The sequence below is a fragment of the Octopus sinensis genome, linkage group LG2 (assembly GCF_006345805.1).
Source record: "Octopus sinensis linkage group LG2, ASM634580v1, whole genome shotgun sequence".
Lineage (NCBI taxonomy): Eukaryota > Metazoa > Mollusca > Cephalopoda > Octopoda > Octopodidae > Octopus > Octopus sinensis.
The window spans coordinates 85,178,002-85,193,086 of NC_042998.1; the positions used below are offsets into that span (position 1 = coordinate 85,178,002).

General features: G+C 41.5%; 1 protein-coding gene across 1 annotated transcript in view; it reads left to right on the plus strand.

The window, feature by feature from the left end:
• The window catches only part of LOC118768428 (sodium/potassium-transporting ATPase subunit beta-1-like), a 42,212-nt gene extending 27,522 nt beyond the window's left edge, over nt 1-14,690 (plus strand). The window contains exons 3-6 of the mRNA XM_036514911.1: nt 1,842-1,946; nt 3,638-3,813; nt 12,779-12,886; nt 14,034-14,690. Of these exons, the coding sequence (XP_036370804.1) occupies nt 1,842-1,946; nt 3,638-3,813; nt 12,779-12,886; nt 14,034-14,273 (629 nt within the window). The 3' untranslated portion in view covers nt 14,274-14,690. The remainder of the gene's footprint in view (nt 1-1,841; nt 1,947-3,637; nt 3,814-12,778; nt 12,887-14,033) is intronic.
• The last annotated feature ends 395 nt before the right edge of the window (nt 14,691-15,085 follow it).

Here is a 15,085-nt window from a genome sequence, read left to right on the forward strand (position 1 = left end):
TCCTATCCCCATATACTGCATTAATATTCCTCACATTTTCCATTGCTTTATTGCCTTTATTGAACTCATAAAGAAAAATGTACTGAATATGCTCCTTTGTCGCTTCCATTATAGTTTTGAAAAAATAACTGTTAAAACTGAACTACACTCTTCAAAACTTGCACTAAGAATAAGTACAAGGTTACATTAGTACCTGCTTTTATAGCAAGTTGAAGCAGGTAGCAACTTTCATCACCTGCTCCAGCAATTTGATGCTTTTGTAATTATTACTGTATCGGACACCACCTTTGCCTTTGTAGCAGTTGACTGGGGTTGATCTAATGGACTGGCCCCTTCACCAAAAATTTCAGGCCTTGTGCCTAGAGTAGAAAAGAATATTGCTCAAAATTAGTAGTTCTCAACCATTTTTTTACCTATGGGCCCCTTTGATTACTATTCTATTTTGATGGACACCCATAGCCATTTGATGTTTAAAACCTAATTTTAGAGTTACTTCTTGCAAAATTCCCATTTTATTTTTCACCCATTAACTTGTGTGAGTTGAATTAAGTCAAAGGCTTGAGGAAGAAATCTAGCTGTTACTTGCAACAAATACATTTAAAAAAAAAATTTTTTTCAGGGACCCCTAATATACTTATTTCTTTACTACCTACAAGGGGTTAAACACAGAAGGGACAAACAAGGACAGACAAACGGATTAAGTCGATTATATCGACCCCAGTGCATAACTGGTACTTATTTAATCGACCCTGAAAAGATGAAAGTCGACTTCGGTGGAATTTGAACTCAGAACGTAGCAGCAGACGAAATACCGATCAGCATTTTGCTCGGCGTGCTAACTTTTCTGCCAGCTCGCCCCAAATATACTACTGTGACTCCCCAATTTACTCTTTTGCTTGCATGGGCCCCGTCAGAGGAGATATGGACTCCTATTGAGAACCATTGTTCTCAATGTATCTGGAAATACAGGATGGTCATGGATGGAATGCTTTGATTATTGGTCTGCTTGATTGCAATGGACTTCTTTTACGCAGCACTAGTATGAGTGTTTTTATGTGGCATCAGCACCTACAAGCCCGTGAGATTAGGGATGCTCAGCTGAAGAGGTTTGCAGGGTATGAACTTGTATGTAAGGACAACCACTTTTACTTAGACATGTTAAGCTAAGTAAAAGCATGGTTGTCCTTGCATACAGGGTCATACCCTGCAACCCTCTCCAGCTGAGCATCCCTAATCTTGCTGGCTCATAGGTGCTGGTACCACTGAAAAAACACCTGTGGCAGTGCTGTGAAAAACACCCACTCTGTAAAGTGGTTGGCATTAGGAAAGGCATCCAGCCATAGAAATCATGCCAAAACAGACAGGGAGCCTGAACAGCCCTTCAGTTGATCAGCTCCTGTCAAACCATCCAACCCATGTCATCATGGAAAATGGACATTAAATGATGATGATGATGATGATTTTGATAATCACTGCCTCTATTTTGCTGTAGGCATGTTCATTTCAGAAATAGCTGTAGGTTTGCTTTTTTTATTTCACCCATTAAAACTTCTCCAGAGATATCTTGACACCTTCAATATTATAAACATTCAACACCTCTCTCTCTCTCTCTCTCTCTCTCTCCCTCTCCCCCCTCTCTCTCTCTGCATGTAGCATTAAGAAACAATAAAAACACTTAAAATGTCATCAGACAGAGATGAAAAATATATTTTACAGTTATCTTTTGACTACTTCTTACTACTGACTTTGAATTTTACTAGTTGCCAATGAATTATTTGATGAATTTCAACGATTTAAATAGTTTTAAAATATTTATAATATCTTATTTCTCCTTAATGCAGGTTTAGTTGTTATGCCTGTAGATACTGACGGTCTTATATACTATAAAGTAAAAGACATGCATAATGCTGCCCCATATATATCAATGATTGACAGGGAACTTAAAGGTATGATTCATATCCTCATCACATTCCTCATTTTATGCTCTTTTTACTACATTGGCATGGGTGGATAGGTTCTTCCTCTGGCACATATGGTAACTGATAACTAACCAATTACCAATCTTTGCTATTGTATATATATGTATATCATGACTTTCTCACTTAGTTGCTTTTCCTATGCCCAACCATTTTAGAACGTGGGTTCTGCTGTCAGTAACACAATAAAAACACAGAGGGGTGTCTGCATCAGAATTCTTCAGCTGTCTTATCTATGCTCTGTCAGTTTTTATTCACTCCATCAATGCCTATCCAAAGTCTTCTAAATGGGTTACTTTGCTGCAGTTTGCAGAGTCCATACTTTTTTCTGTGTAATTAGAGCAGAACCTTTTCTTTGAATATTTTTGGGTTCATTCAAAGTGCTCAGCTTCCTAGAAGTGATTGCTTTCAGTCCTCATCATTTAATGTCTGTTTTCAATGCTGGCATAGGTTGGATACTTTGACAGGAGCTGACTGCAACGAACACTACTCACTGCTTTCAATGGCTGCATGCCCTTCCTAACATGAAACATTTTGTAGAATGTACTGGATGCTTTTTCCATGGCACCAGCATCGGTGAGGTTGCTTAGCAAGACAAGACTCTTTGATTGAGGAGGCAGTCGTATTGAGGTGATGAGGTTTTATGTCAGGGGATGAGAGGTTAGAGTATGATAGAGGGATAGAAACAAATGTCTTGCAGTAGAGGAGATATATAGCTACCCCAGTTAAAAAAGCAGGGAGAGGAGATGTTGAAGATATTGGGATACACCCTGACAAGGGAGGGGTGTATAAGTGATACAGAAGATAAGACAGAGTGAGTGATCACGTAAGTTTGTAAAAGTGTAGGAGGTAGAGGTGAGGGAATGCAGTGAGTTGTGAGCACAAATGGAGGGAGGGAGGATGTTTGGGGGAAGAGTTGTTGGAGAGAGGGACATGAAAATGAACAATGTGCTTTCAGGGCCTCATTTTTGCTTAGATAAGTGTATCTTCCCAAGCACAGCAAATCACTAATCATCTTAGTTCTTTGTCATCTCTATGAGGCTCAACATCTGAAGGTCACTTTTCATTGCTTTGTCCTATGTCTCCCTGGGTCTATCTCTTTTACAGGTTCCATACACATTTATGGATCAGTATGTTTTATGCAGCTATCCTCATCCATATGCATCACATGACCATACCAAGGATTCTGCTTGTTAGTTCTAGTTTTGCTAATAATTGAAGTATTACTTCAAATATGTATTTCAAATTTTGGCACAAGGCCAGAAATTTCAGGGGCAGGGATAAGTTGACTACATCAGCCACAGAGTTCAACTGATACTTATTTTATTTACCCCAAAAGAATGAAAGGCAAAGTTGACCTCGGTGGATTTGAACTCAGAACATAAAGATGGGTGACATGCTGCAAAACATTTTGCCTAGCTTGCTAATGATTCTGCCAGCTTACCATATTAGTATTACTTCAGATATTTGTTTCCTGCAAAGAAGTTACTGTCACAGATTTTTAAAGTCAAAACAAAGTGGAAATCTTTTATATTTGTATTGATTTATATTAGTAGCAGAAGTAGAGTAGATCTCATATCATTTATTGTTTTCTTTCATCAACAAGTGTGTTGATACTTGAACTTATTATTCTATATCTAATTGTTTTACTTTCATTTCAGAGAAACATGGCATAGAATGTCATGATGATGGGACTTGTAATATACAAGCAGATAAAGCTGATTATGTTAAACATCTAAAAAGATCAGCTCTTTTCCCTAACAATTCATTATGTAATAAGAAAACTAATTTTGGTTTTTCCATTGGCAAACCATGCTTTATTGTTAGAGTCAATAAGGTTAGTTGTCTAGTATTTTTCATATATTTCATTGCATATTTAGTAGTTTGTTATGCATGTTATATTTTCATCACTATTTTACATTTGCTTTCCATGCTGGTATGAGACCCCCTTTCTGTCATGACTAACTGTGGGATTGCACCTCGAAAGTTACCCTCCCAGGCACAAGGCTGGGCAAGGTTGTTTATGGAAGACCAGCAGTCGCCCATGCATACCGGCCTCCCCTCTCCATGCCACCAGTGTTACCCAAGGGAAAGGAAACAGCCGATACAGCTTGACACCCGTGACATCGCAACTCATTTCTACAGCTGAGTTAACTGGAGCAACATGAAATAAAGTGTCTTGCTCAAGAACACAACATGCAGCCCAGTCCAGGATTCGAACTCACAACCTCACGATTGTAAGCTCGACGCTCTAACCACTGAGCCATGCGCCTTCATGCTGGTATAGGTTGGGTGGATTTCACTGTCAGAGTTAGCACATATTTAGGGGATCCTTCTCATGTAAATGGGTTGGGCACTTTATTGCATTCATGCTTTATCTTTGGCTTGATTTCTATGGCTGGATGCCTTTCCTAAGACCAACCACTATAGAGTGTACAAGATGCTCTTTTAGTAACACCAGAGAGATATCATATCCTTGATAAAACTAAAAACATCTTACCATCTCACACTTTACAGAGTGTACTGGGTGCATCTTTTGTGGCACCAGAACGAAAGTGGTACCATGACCTTGACATAAGTAAAGAGACCTCACAGTCTCATTTTCTTTCTTTTCTCATCAGCCTTTTTACATATGTGGAGCACATCTGATGGAGGCAGAAAAATTAGTGATGAGGTGCATATGTAATAAGGAAAGTATACAATTCTGAGATAGGTGTGTATATTCAAGGCAATGCAATGTAGAATGGATGACAGAGGTGTATGTAACCCATAAGAAAGGGAGAGAGAGTGATGACAGAGGTTTAAAGTACATAGGAAAGAAAGAACGAGAGTATTCTGGTAATCAGAATGATATGTGGTGATGACAAACAGTATAAGGGGGTGGAGAAGGAAATAGAGAGAACTGGGAACAAGTGGTCACCTATACACAGAATATGTGATGGGGACAAGTGATGTGAAAGGTTGCAGGGAAAATGGGAAATAGGTGGGTCTTGTACATGTGAGTGGCTAAAAGGAGCATTGGGGAAAGGGTCAGAATAAGTGCAACAACATACTTAGTTACAGTGAAAGTAATGTGTGTCAAACAGAAGAGATCTACTGCCATCCTCGGACTTATTGGAAGCATAGGGAATTAAGAAGACAAGGAAGTGATTGATAGACATGTGATAAGTGTGGCTGAAAGATTGTGATGTATGGCAAGCAGAAAATGAGCAATAAAAGCATGGGTGCGTGTGTTATATGTGATGAGCTGGAGAGATGCATTGCCATTCTTAGTTACACCGACAGAATACGCTGACAGTGAGTTTGAGACAAAGATAGAGTGAATCAGAGATGAGCAATAGGAGCAGGAAGAACAAGAGAGATAAAGTCATGGCTTAAAGAAACATGGGTAACAGTGATATGGGTGTTAGAGGTGTAAGAGGCTATGAAAGAGATCAAGGGTGTAGATTTAACAGTAGACAGCTACAAATGCATGTGTGCACATACATACAAACACACATGTATGTGCATGGTGATAGTCAGTCTACACACACACATATGTGTATGTGTGTGTATGCATAAATATGCCATAATTTTTGCATTCATTGCACCAACTCTGGACAGGTGAGTGGATCTTCTCACACATCATTTGCCTCCAGTCCTTGTGTCCATGTTGCCCTTTCTTATATTCTTCATGTGTTATAACAGCTTCAGATCTGTCCCAAGTCTTCTTCAATTTCCCTCATCCTGACTTCCATTTACTCAGAATGCTCGATACAGCTATCCTCTTCCATATGCATTACATATTCATATGAGCACAGTCTTTTTTTTTTGCATACTACACCTGATTCCTCTTCTGTTTTTCTTAGCTTCTTTGTTCTTTGTTGTTCTCTGGAATGCTAGTATTACACATCCAGCACGACATGCTTTTTTTCATTTCTTTTTAGCCTATGCTGATCCTCTGTATTACTCATGACCTTTGTAGGCCCTTTGAGACTGGAGACTTTGATATTCTTATTGCTCTGTTGGAAGTGTTGTTGGTCAACAACTGCAGGAAAAACATAAGCAGGAAGAATCCAGAGGACTGATGTTCTGGAGAGAAAGGACTGGGCATGATAGAGCAGGGAGCCAAGTGAGGTGGAGGGCATCAAGAGAAATAGAAAACCGAGTGGATCAAGGTGTCTGAGTGCTGGGTATTTGAACCCAACTAGCTCCAAGGAACAGAGGGCATCTTAGTAGAGTCAGAAAAGACAGAAGAGACAGCAGGCCTGTGGTACAGAAGTTGGAGTATGACTCTCTCCTCAGTGACTACCAGTATGGTGCCATGGAAGAACATCATTGTTAATGACTGTCTCCATTACCTTAAGAGATGTTAGGAGTGAGAGTTTTTGGATGATATTTAGGTAGGTCATAGGGGTTGCCTTCTTTGAAATGGCACACACTGAGATGTGCTTCCAAATGTTCCCATAGAAAGGGAAAAGTTTGAAGAGTTTGGTGAATATGGAAGCAAGCATGATGTTTGTTCCTTCTCGAGCCAATCCTGGCTCATAGGGCTGGTTTCCTTGGTGTATAGGTTCTCCATCAGGACAGGACACCAGTCCATCGCAGGTGAGATGATAGATGCGAGAGGAAAGAGTGAGGGAAAGTTGTGGCGAAAGAGTCAGCAGAAGTTCACCATTACCTTCTGCAGAAACCTCATGAAGATTAGGTGTTTCACTCATAAACACACAGATCACCCAGTCAGAAATTCAAACCCGTGATCCCTCGACCACGAGTCCGCTGCTCTAACCACTAGGCCATGTGCCTCCACCTGGGGCATGATACTTGTGTTTAATAGAAGGAACATTATAGGCACAGGCGTGACTGTGTGGTAAGAAGTTTGCTTCTTAGCCACATGGTTCCAGATTCAGTTCCACTGTCTGGTACCTTGGGCAAGTGTCTTCTACTATAGCCCCAGGCTGACCAAAACCTTGTGAGTGAATTTGATAGATGAAAACTGTAGTGTGATGGAGGAAAAGGACAACAGAAAAAGAAGCAATGGGAGAAAGAAATACAAAAGGCCTTACCTCGGCGAAATCAGCGGTCCCTCACGAATTCAACACATCCTGTCGCTTTGCCGTCTATGCTGGAACTGACCACGCTTCCTCGCTGACCACATGTGCTTCCTGCCATGCATGTGCCCTTCACTCTTTCACCAGCCCCTGCAAGCCCTACTTCCGCCCACCTCATCTGTCATCCTCTCCACCAACACCACATAGCTCATCACGGCCCATAACACCGACCGCCAACACCACACGTCCCCCTGATCTACAGATCACTCAACCGGCTTTCCCACTCACTCCCCGCTCCCGAACTCACACCTTAACTGGTTTCATAATCAGCCAACCAGGGTGCTGCTGGCTTCATCATCTTGTCTACTGATGTTGTCTTCATCTTCTTTCCCACTGCTGCTGGTTCCATCCTCTGAGGCATGGACAATCTTCCGTATATCCAAAATGTGGCGTGGCATACCATCGACAGAGATGTTGTTCTTCGAATTTATGGAGGTTATTGTTCCCTTTCCCCATTGTGATGTACACCGTGCATTTGGGGGTTTTACCCAAACTTCTTCCTCGACCTGCATGAAGGCATGCTCTTCCTCTGCCCCGGGTCGCATTGATGCAGTACACGGATGCCTCCACTCGTACCTGAATATTGCCCTGTGTGGCACCGACTCCTCAGCCTGTCTTGATCTGGGCGACATATTGTACCAAAATACAGCCTCGATTGGTGAAATGTGGCCCCTCTCTGCCATGGTCTTGATGATGCCTTTCCACCAGCTCATTTCCACTTGGCTGGTATGCTGCCCTGAAGAAGCGGTTGACCTTCCACCCACCAAGCATTTCTTTCAGCACCTCCAAGCGAAATGCAGTGCCATTATCCAGAAGCAGTTCATCCACGGGGCCTCGTTCCAGGAATATCTCATTCAATACTTTCACAATTTCCTCTGCAGTCCCCGTCTTCATCTCCCTCCATATGGCGAACCGCTCTGGTCCGCAGTCAACCATTGAGAGGTATGTCCCCTGCCGGTAGTGTGTTATGTCCACTGCCAGTCGCTTCCAGTCGTGGTCCACTGGAATACTTCCTGTCTCATGTATGCCCAGAGCAGGGTCGATGGACTGGCACTTGTCACAGCTGCTAACCACTCTCTGCACGCTCCGTCTTGTTACATCGGAGTCAACTTTTCTGGCTAGGAACAATGTCCTGTCCACCCCCATGTGATGCATGGTATGCAATCTCCACAACTCCAAGTCACTCAGACGGCATACTGCAGCCACAGCCTGCTCTGCATCCTCTGGCACCTGCAACCAGGTTCGCTTTACCCTGGTCAGGACGTCTGCCCTGTTCTTCTCGGAAGGCACAAAGATCACGCTCAGCTTCAGATTGACCTCAGTGGTTAGTTCACGCAGTATCCCCAATCGGCGCTTTACCAGCATCTCTGCGGCCCCTTTGGTTTGCACCCTCCGCTCATTAGTGATGACTGCTGTCACCCAACCAAGTACAGTGGCCGAATCAGTCCTGATTTCTATGATGTGCAACCCCCACTTCAAGGCTAGGTTCACTCCCTTCAACACGGCATCCAAGTCCGCCACATTAATATGATTGCAGTCATCTGTCTTCCTGACCCAGGCTGCATCTTCCACCATGACACCTCCCACTTCAAAGACAACCCCTATTGCGATGTTACTGGCGTCACACCATACAATTCCGCTCTTTGATTTGGGAACATACCAACTGCACCTCACTGGATCCTCTGCTCTTACTCTGACCAAGACTTCCTGTATCATGTCGGTCGTCTTCTCCCCCACTCTATCGTTCCACTTCACTCCTTCGTCTCATCTCTTGATGAAGCTATATGCTGTCCGGAGCCATCCTGCAATCGGGTAGTGTCCCACCAGCTTCCCACACACCAAGAACAGTTCCCATCTACTCATGCTGGCGCCCAGTTCGGGGATCTCGTTCCCTCGCCGGAACACCAACGCGCTGGCCTTGTCTCTCCATAGCTTGAGGTCCAGTGCAGCACCTCCCTCCATTGCCTCTGGTGGCTTGGCGATCAGTCCAAAACTCTTCAGGTGGCCTATGACCTCTGTTGCTGGCATTATGGTTTCATCCACCAGAATATCATCAATGTACGAATTGGTGACCCTTTTTACTCTGTCCACCTTTCCCAGGATGGCCTTGAGAATTGTTGCCATAATCTTTGGCGCTGAATTCAGCCCGAACCCCAACCTGGTCAGACAGTAAGTCCGGCCCTTATATCTGACAAGCTGATACTTCCACAGTTTCTCAGCCACATGCACCTGTAGGTATGCCAACTTCAAATCGACGATCATGGAGGCCCCTGTCATCTGTCTCCACTCTCGCAAGGTGGCTCCGCAGACATCTGTGGCCTCTCCGCCTGTATGACATGATACCTGATCATTCAGCTCTTGGAAGTCGAGCACTGGCCTGACCTTATGCTTTGTGGGCTGTACCACCACCATCAGTGGTAGGACTCTGCTCTTTTCTTTTTCCCAAGGGATCAATATACCCTCCTTAATCCACCGCTCCACCTCCCTCTCGAACTCACTTCTGGCATCTCCTTTTAGAGTAAGCTGATAGCAGCCCACTTTATTTTATAACGTCAGGGGCTCTCCCTTCCAGTGCCACTCCACTGTCCACCTCTGGCCATCGAAGACAGCCCGAAAATCCTGGTCATCAATGGCATGTGCAGCATGCTTTTCTTCACGGTTCTCACCAATGCACGGTCTTGCCATACACGGTTTCCCCACAAACCCGAATGTTACACCAGCCTCATTAACAGTGACACCTCTTAAACGGGTGATTGCATCCATCCCCATCACCACGTCAATCTCGTCCACCAAATGGCCAACTACAATTGCTCGCAGTGTCAGCCTTATTCCCTGAATCACAATCTGTGCATCTGTATCGCCTTCACAGTGTACTTCTCTTCCGTCAACTGCTCTTACGCTGCTTTCTCCACTCCACGTCTCTACCACTTCTGGAGTCATCAGGGTTGTCGTACAGCCCATGTCCACAAGGGCTCGTGACATCTTCCCCTCCACCAGAATGTCGACTACAGGTAATGACGATAAACGCGCCTCTATTGATCCAAAGGGACAACTACCGGCGTAGTAGTCTCCCTCAGTCCATTTCCCCGCAGACATTTGCTGTTTCTCGACACCGGTAGCAAATGACCTTAGGCTTGGGTGACTCGCAGTCTCGCACCATGTCCGAACCCTGGCACTGGAAACACTGTCCTTTAAATGGTCGCACACGTTCTTTCTTTGACCCCTCTCTGCTGTTCCTCGCTTGGCCACCTATCATTGTTGCAGTCGCTGCTACCGATGTCGTTCTGCAGTACGAAACTAGCACACGAGCCCGAGATACAATGTCTGCCATCGCCATCGAGTGAATGTTCGGAAGCTTCTGCAACTCGACCGACATGTTGTCAGGAAAGCCACTCTCCCTCATAACCTGCCAGTTTAGCCAATCTCCTGAGTTCATTGGCAAATACGTCAACCTGTTCCCCAGTCCATCTTGTTTTCTCCAAGCGAGCGTATGCCTCAAACATTCCCTCCACAAAGGCCTCCATCAACCGGGTTTCTATTTTCTCCGTGCTAAGTTGGTCCTTCTCTTCCATCTCTAGATACAGCGCCAATGCCGAACCATCCAAGTACAGTGATATAAAACTCGTTAGGTCGCTTATACCGTGGAGCTTCGCCATCAACTTCACCTTCTTCAACCAAGCGACTACATCTGTGTCACTGCAAAATGGTTTGATTATCTCGTTTGAAATACGGGCAACAGTCATCGTTCGTTTTTTTTTTATGAGCCGAAATAGCTTGTAGTGTGATGGAGGAAAAGGACAACAGAAAAAGAAGCAAGGGGAGAAAGAAATACAAAAGGCCTTACTTCGGCGAAATCAATGGTCTCTCACAAATTCAACATGTCCTGTCGCTTTGCCGTCTATGCTGAAACTGACCACGCTTCCTCGCTGACCACACGTGCTTCCTGCCAAGCATGCGCCCTTCACTCTTCCGCCAGCCCCTGCAAGCCCTACTTCTGCCCACCTCATCTGTCATCCTCTCCACCAACACCACATAGCTCATCACGGCCCATAACACTGACTGCCAACACCACAAAAACTGAAAGCCCATCATACATACATATGTGTGTGTGTGTGTGTTTGTTTTTGTCCCCTAACACTGCTTGACAACCAGTGTTGGTCTCTTTACATCATTATAACCTATCAGTACAATAAAATAGTACCAGGCTTGATTCATTTGACTAAAACCCTTCATGGAAGTACCCCAGAATGGCCACAGACCCATGATTGAAAGAAGTAAAAGTTAGAAGGACTGAAATCTTTGTTTGATTAAAGCAGCTGAAAGTATTTCTGCATTTGGTGCATGTGTGTGTACACATGTGCATACAGGGTGGGGAGCTTGGCTGGATGGAATGGGATAGATTTGCATGGGATTGATCAAGGGCATGGAATTGGTTGCAAAGCAGGCTGAAAAGGTGGGAACCATCATTGTTTAAAAGAGGAGCAAATGAAAACTCTGTAAAGTGTGTGTGTGTGCACATGTGCATATGTGCATGTGGTATAAGCAGTATTAATTTAAAGTAGTAATGTATATCTTGTACATAAAGTGGATGTATCATTGAAAGCCAATTTAAAGTTTAAAATTATCCATCTCTGTTCGTAGTGAAAGTTTAATAAAAAACAATGTGAATAAAAGTGCAAGAATAGATATATTATTTTAATATTTCTTGTTTTTAGATTTGGTTTGCAAGATTCTTTATATGAGTTCGTGTGTTGAAGCGTATTCTGTTGTGTCTAGGGAGAGTCATTTTCTTTTTGTGCCTTATAATTTAACGCACTCACCAGTAAAATTTCCACTTATTTCTTATTTTTATTTTCCTAAAATTTTCATTGCATCTTGCAACCTTTTCAATAGTCTTGACTATTTGGCTGGGTCATGTGTTAAATTATAAGGCACAAAAAGAAAATGACTCTCTCCAGACACAACAGAATTTAATATTTCTTATTGACAAGAAATGTAGGAAGCTGGCAGCAATAATAAAAGTGCTAGACTAAACATTTTATAGTCTTGTCTCACTTTGTTCTAAATTCAGATGTCAAGGAGCCAGCTTTTATTCTCATCTAATTGAGAATATACCAATGATATATTATTTCTGTTGATTTGGAGTGTACAAGAGAGGAAAATTTGGGGAGAAGCATTGAGAAGAGATATCTGGAGATTAAACCTCAAGAAGGAAGGGACACAGGATCACAACAATTGGCAAACCATTGAGCTAGATAAGACCCATCCTACCTGGAAGCATGGCGAACTGGACACCAAATAATGATAGGCATATATGTATCTTCCCTTATAAGAGGTGGCTCTGTAACTAGTTAAAACAAATGAATATTTCCAATAGAAAGTAACTAGTTATGCTGAAAAATATGTTTTTAATTACATGTAATATCTTTTTGAATGGCAAAGTTAATTCATTGAGAAAATACTGCTGACAGTTGTTATTGTTATGTTATACAAGGTGGCAGAATTGTTAAGCATGCCCGACAAAATGTTTAATGGCATTCATTCTGGCTTTATGTTACCTTTCAGTGTCAATAAAATAAAGTACCACCACCAAATTCGGTTACCTATAATAGAAAGCATTATGTTAAATATCTGCCTAGAGCTTAAAAATAATTCTAAAAAATAATTTTTTAATGAAAGCAGAAGAATTGTTAATTTCTTTGTTTACCTCAGGTGTACAATTGGAAACCCGAGCCATACACAAGCTTGTCAGATATCCCTTCAGAATTTCCAAAATACCGTTATCATAAAAATTCTATAGGGATTTATTGTTATGGACTTGTGAGTATGATTTCAATTGTAATGCTAAAGTTTAATAGTTTTCATGTCAAGTTGTCTCCCTTGACAAGTGTAGTTCGTAAATATTTTTGTGTTACTGTTTATTTTTGTTACATGTATTGTTAATAATATATATGCAATTATAGCATTTCAAAACTTCTTTATGAAGGTTTACACAATTAAATTAGAGAATATTCAGTTGTTAAATAGTTTATAATAGCCTATTTTAACTTAATGTAATAGTTTTCATAAAAAAAACTATAGTTGGTCATCGTTAATAAATTTGTTGCCTTACTTATGGAGTCTTGGAGCAAGGGACATAACTCTGTTTGACTCAGTTTTCCTGGTTGACCCGCCTCTAGCGTCAACTCTGTTAACAAATGCTGTTACAATAATCAAATATCTAAATTTGTAAATACTTTATCTACCACCTTAGATGGGAAAAGTTAAATCGGCAGTAGACGGTAATCCAGAAATCTATATATATAAAACTCTAGTTGTGTGAGTGTCTGTCCCCTTCGATTTAGATTCCTAACTCCTCCCACATTTTGCGGTGCAGTTTAACCAAATTCGGGTATCTTATAGTCGTGATTCATATCGAGCCCGTCTGACTATTAGCGCGCGTCAACGATGAGTCTACGATTTTAAAAATAATTTAACATCGTTTTTTATTCCATTTTAATGCATAAAATGCATCGTATGTCGATGGCGGCGGAGTTGGCGTCCATGCTCACAGCTGCACCTGTTTGCTTCTCCCCCTTCCCTCCCTCGTGAAGCTGTGGGGAAGGGAGTGTAAAGAAATCAACGTCGTAATGCATTGTGAAGGAAACCAGCGTTCTTTTAGAACAACGACTTCATGGCTTGAAGACACCAAAACAAAAATGGCTAAGAAAGCCCGAATTTATAAGGGAAGTAACTCTCTAAAAATGCTTATATAGTTATTTCCCTTACAAACCCGAGCAACGCCGGGCGATACTGCTAGTTATTAATAACTGAAAGATATAATTTTTCTTAACAAGCTAAAGTAGCTGGTTTTAAAATTTCTGAAAGAGATTCAAGTAGTAATGATACTAAACAATATAATGTTTGTTGCTATTGCAAAAAATAGACCAAAAGTTATATTTTGAAATTTGTTTATTTTCTTTTTCAGGACAGTCCTGATAAGGATAACCTTGGTAGAATAGTTTACATGCCAATATCAGGAATACCTTTTGAATTTTTTCCATATTTAAATCAAAAACACTATGTTTCTGCATTCACATGGATTCAGCTCATAGGTATAAAACCTAACATTGTAGTGACTATCAGATGTAAATATTATGTAAAAAACAACCATATTTATCACAGGAAACGTATTAATTTTGTTGATTTTTACGTTCTTATAGATTAAAATCTGCACCTTTTATCTATCTGTTGGAAATGGTCACATGATAAGGAACTAAGCAACTGTACATCAACATTGCTTGGGAGTTGTTCAGTTAAGGTCACTTACTTGCTTTCTTTCTGAGCATTTTTATACATATATTTCTGTTTTCATACAAACTTAGCTTTCTTTGGCACTAGAGACTTTAAGCAAAGCTGTTTGTTCAATATGAATTTTAAAGTCTTGTTCTATTTCTCTGTATTGTTGAAGGCTTTTACTACTGCTCCAGTTTTAATATTTTTGACACTCATCACTTTCCTTTATCATATACTGGCTGCAGTTGTCCATTGTTTTCTTTTTTCTTTTCTCTTTTTTTTCTTCTTTTTTTTGCTAATATCGAATTCTCTGCTAATTTGATAATTATTTCTTTCCAAGGAAATTAAATGCTTTGTTATATATATATATAATATATATATATATATGTTATATATATATATAATCATAATGATCATGATCTTGATCATTTAGCGTCTGTATTCCAAGCAGGGGTAGAATAGTTGATAGGAGCCAGCCAAGTAGAAAACTAACTCAGGCTACTGTGTCTATTTTGACAGGGTTTTTACAGCTGGATGCCCTTCCTAACACCAGCCACTCTGCAGATTGGACTCAGTGCTTTTTACATGGCACTAGCTCAGGTGAGGTTAGTTTTGGCATGATTTTTTCAGCTGGATGCCCTTCCAAATGCCAACCACTTAAGAGTATGGGATGCTTTTTACTTGGCACCAGCACTGGCAGGGTCAACAAGTAACTTGCAAGACATGGAATTTTGAGAGGGGCAG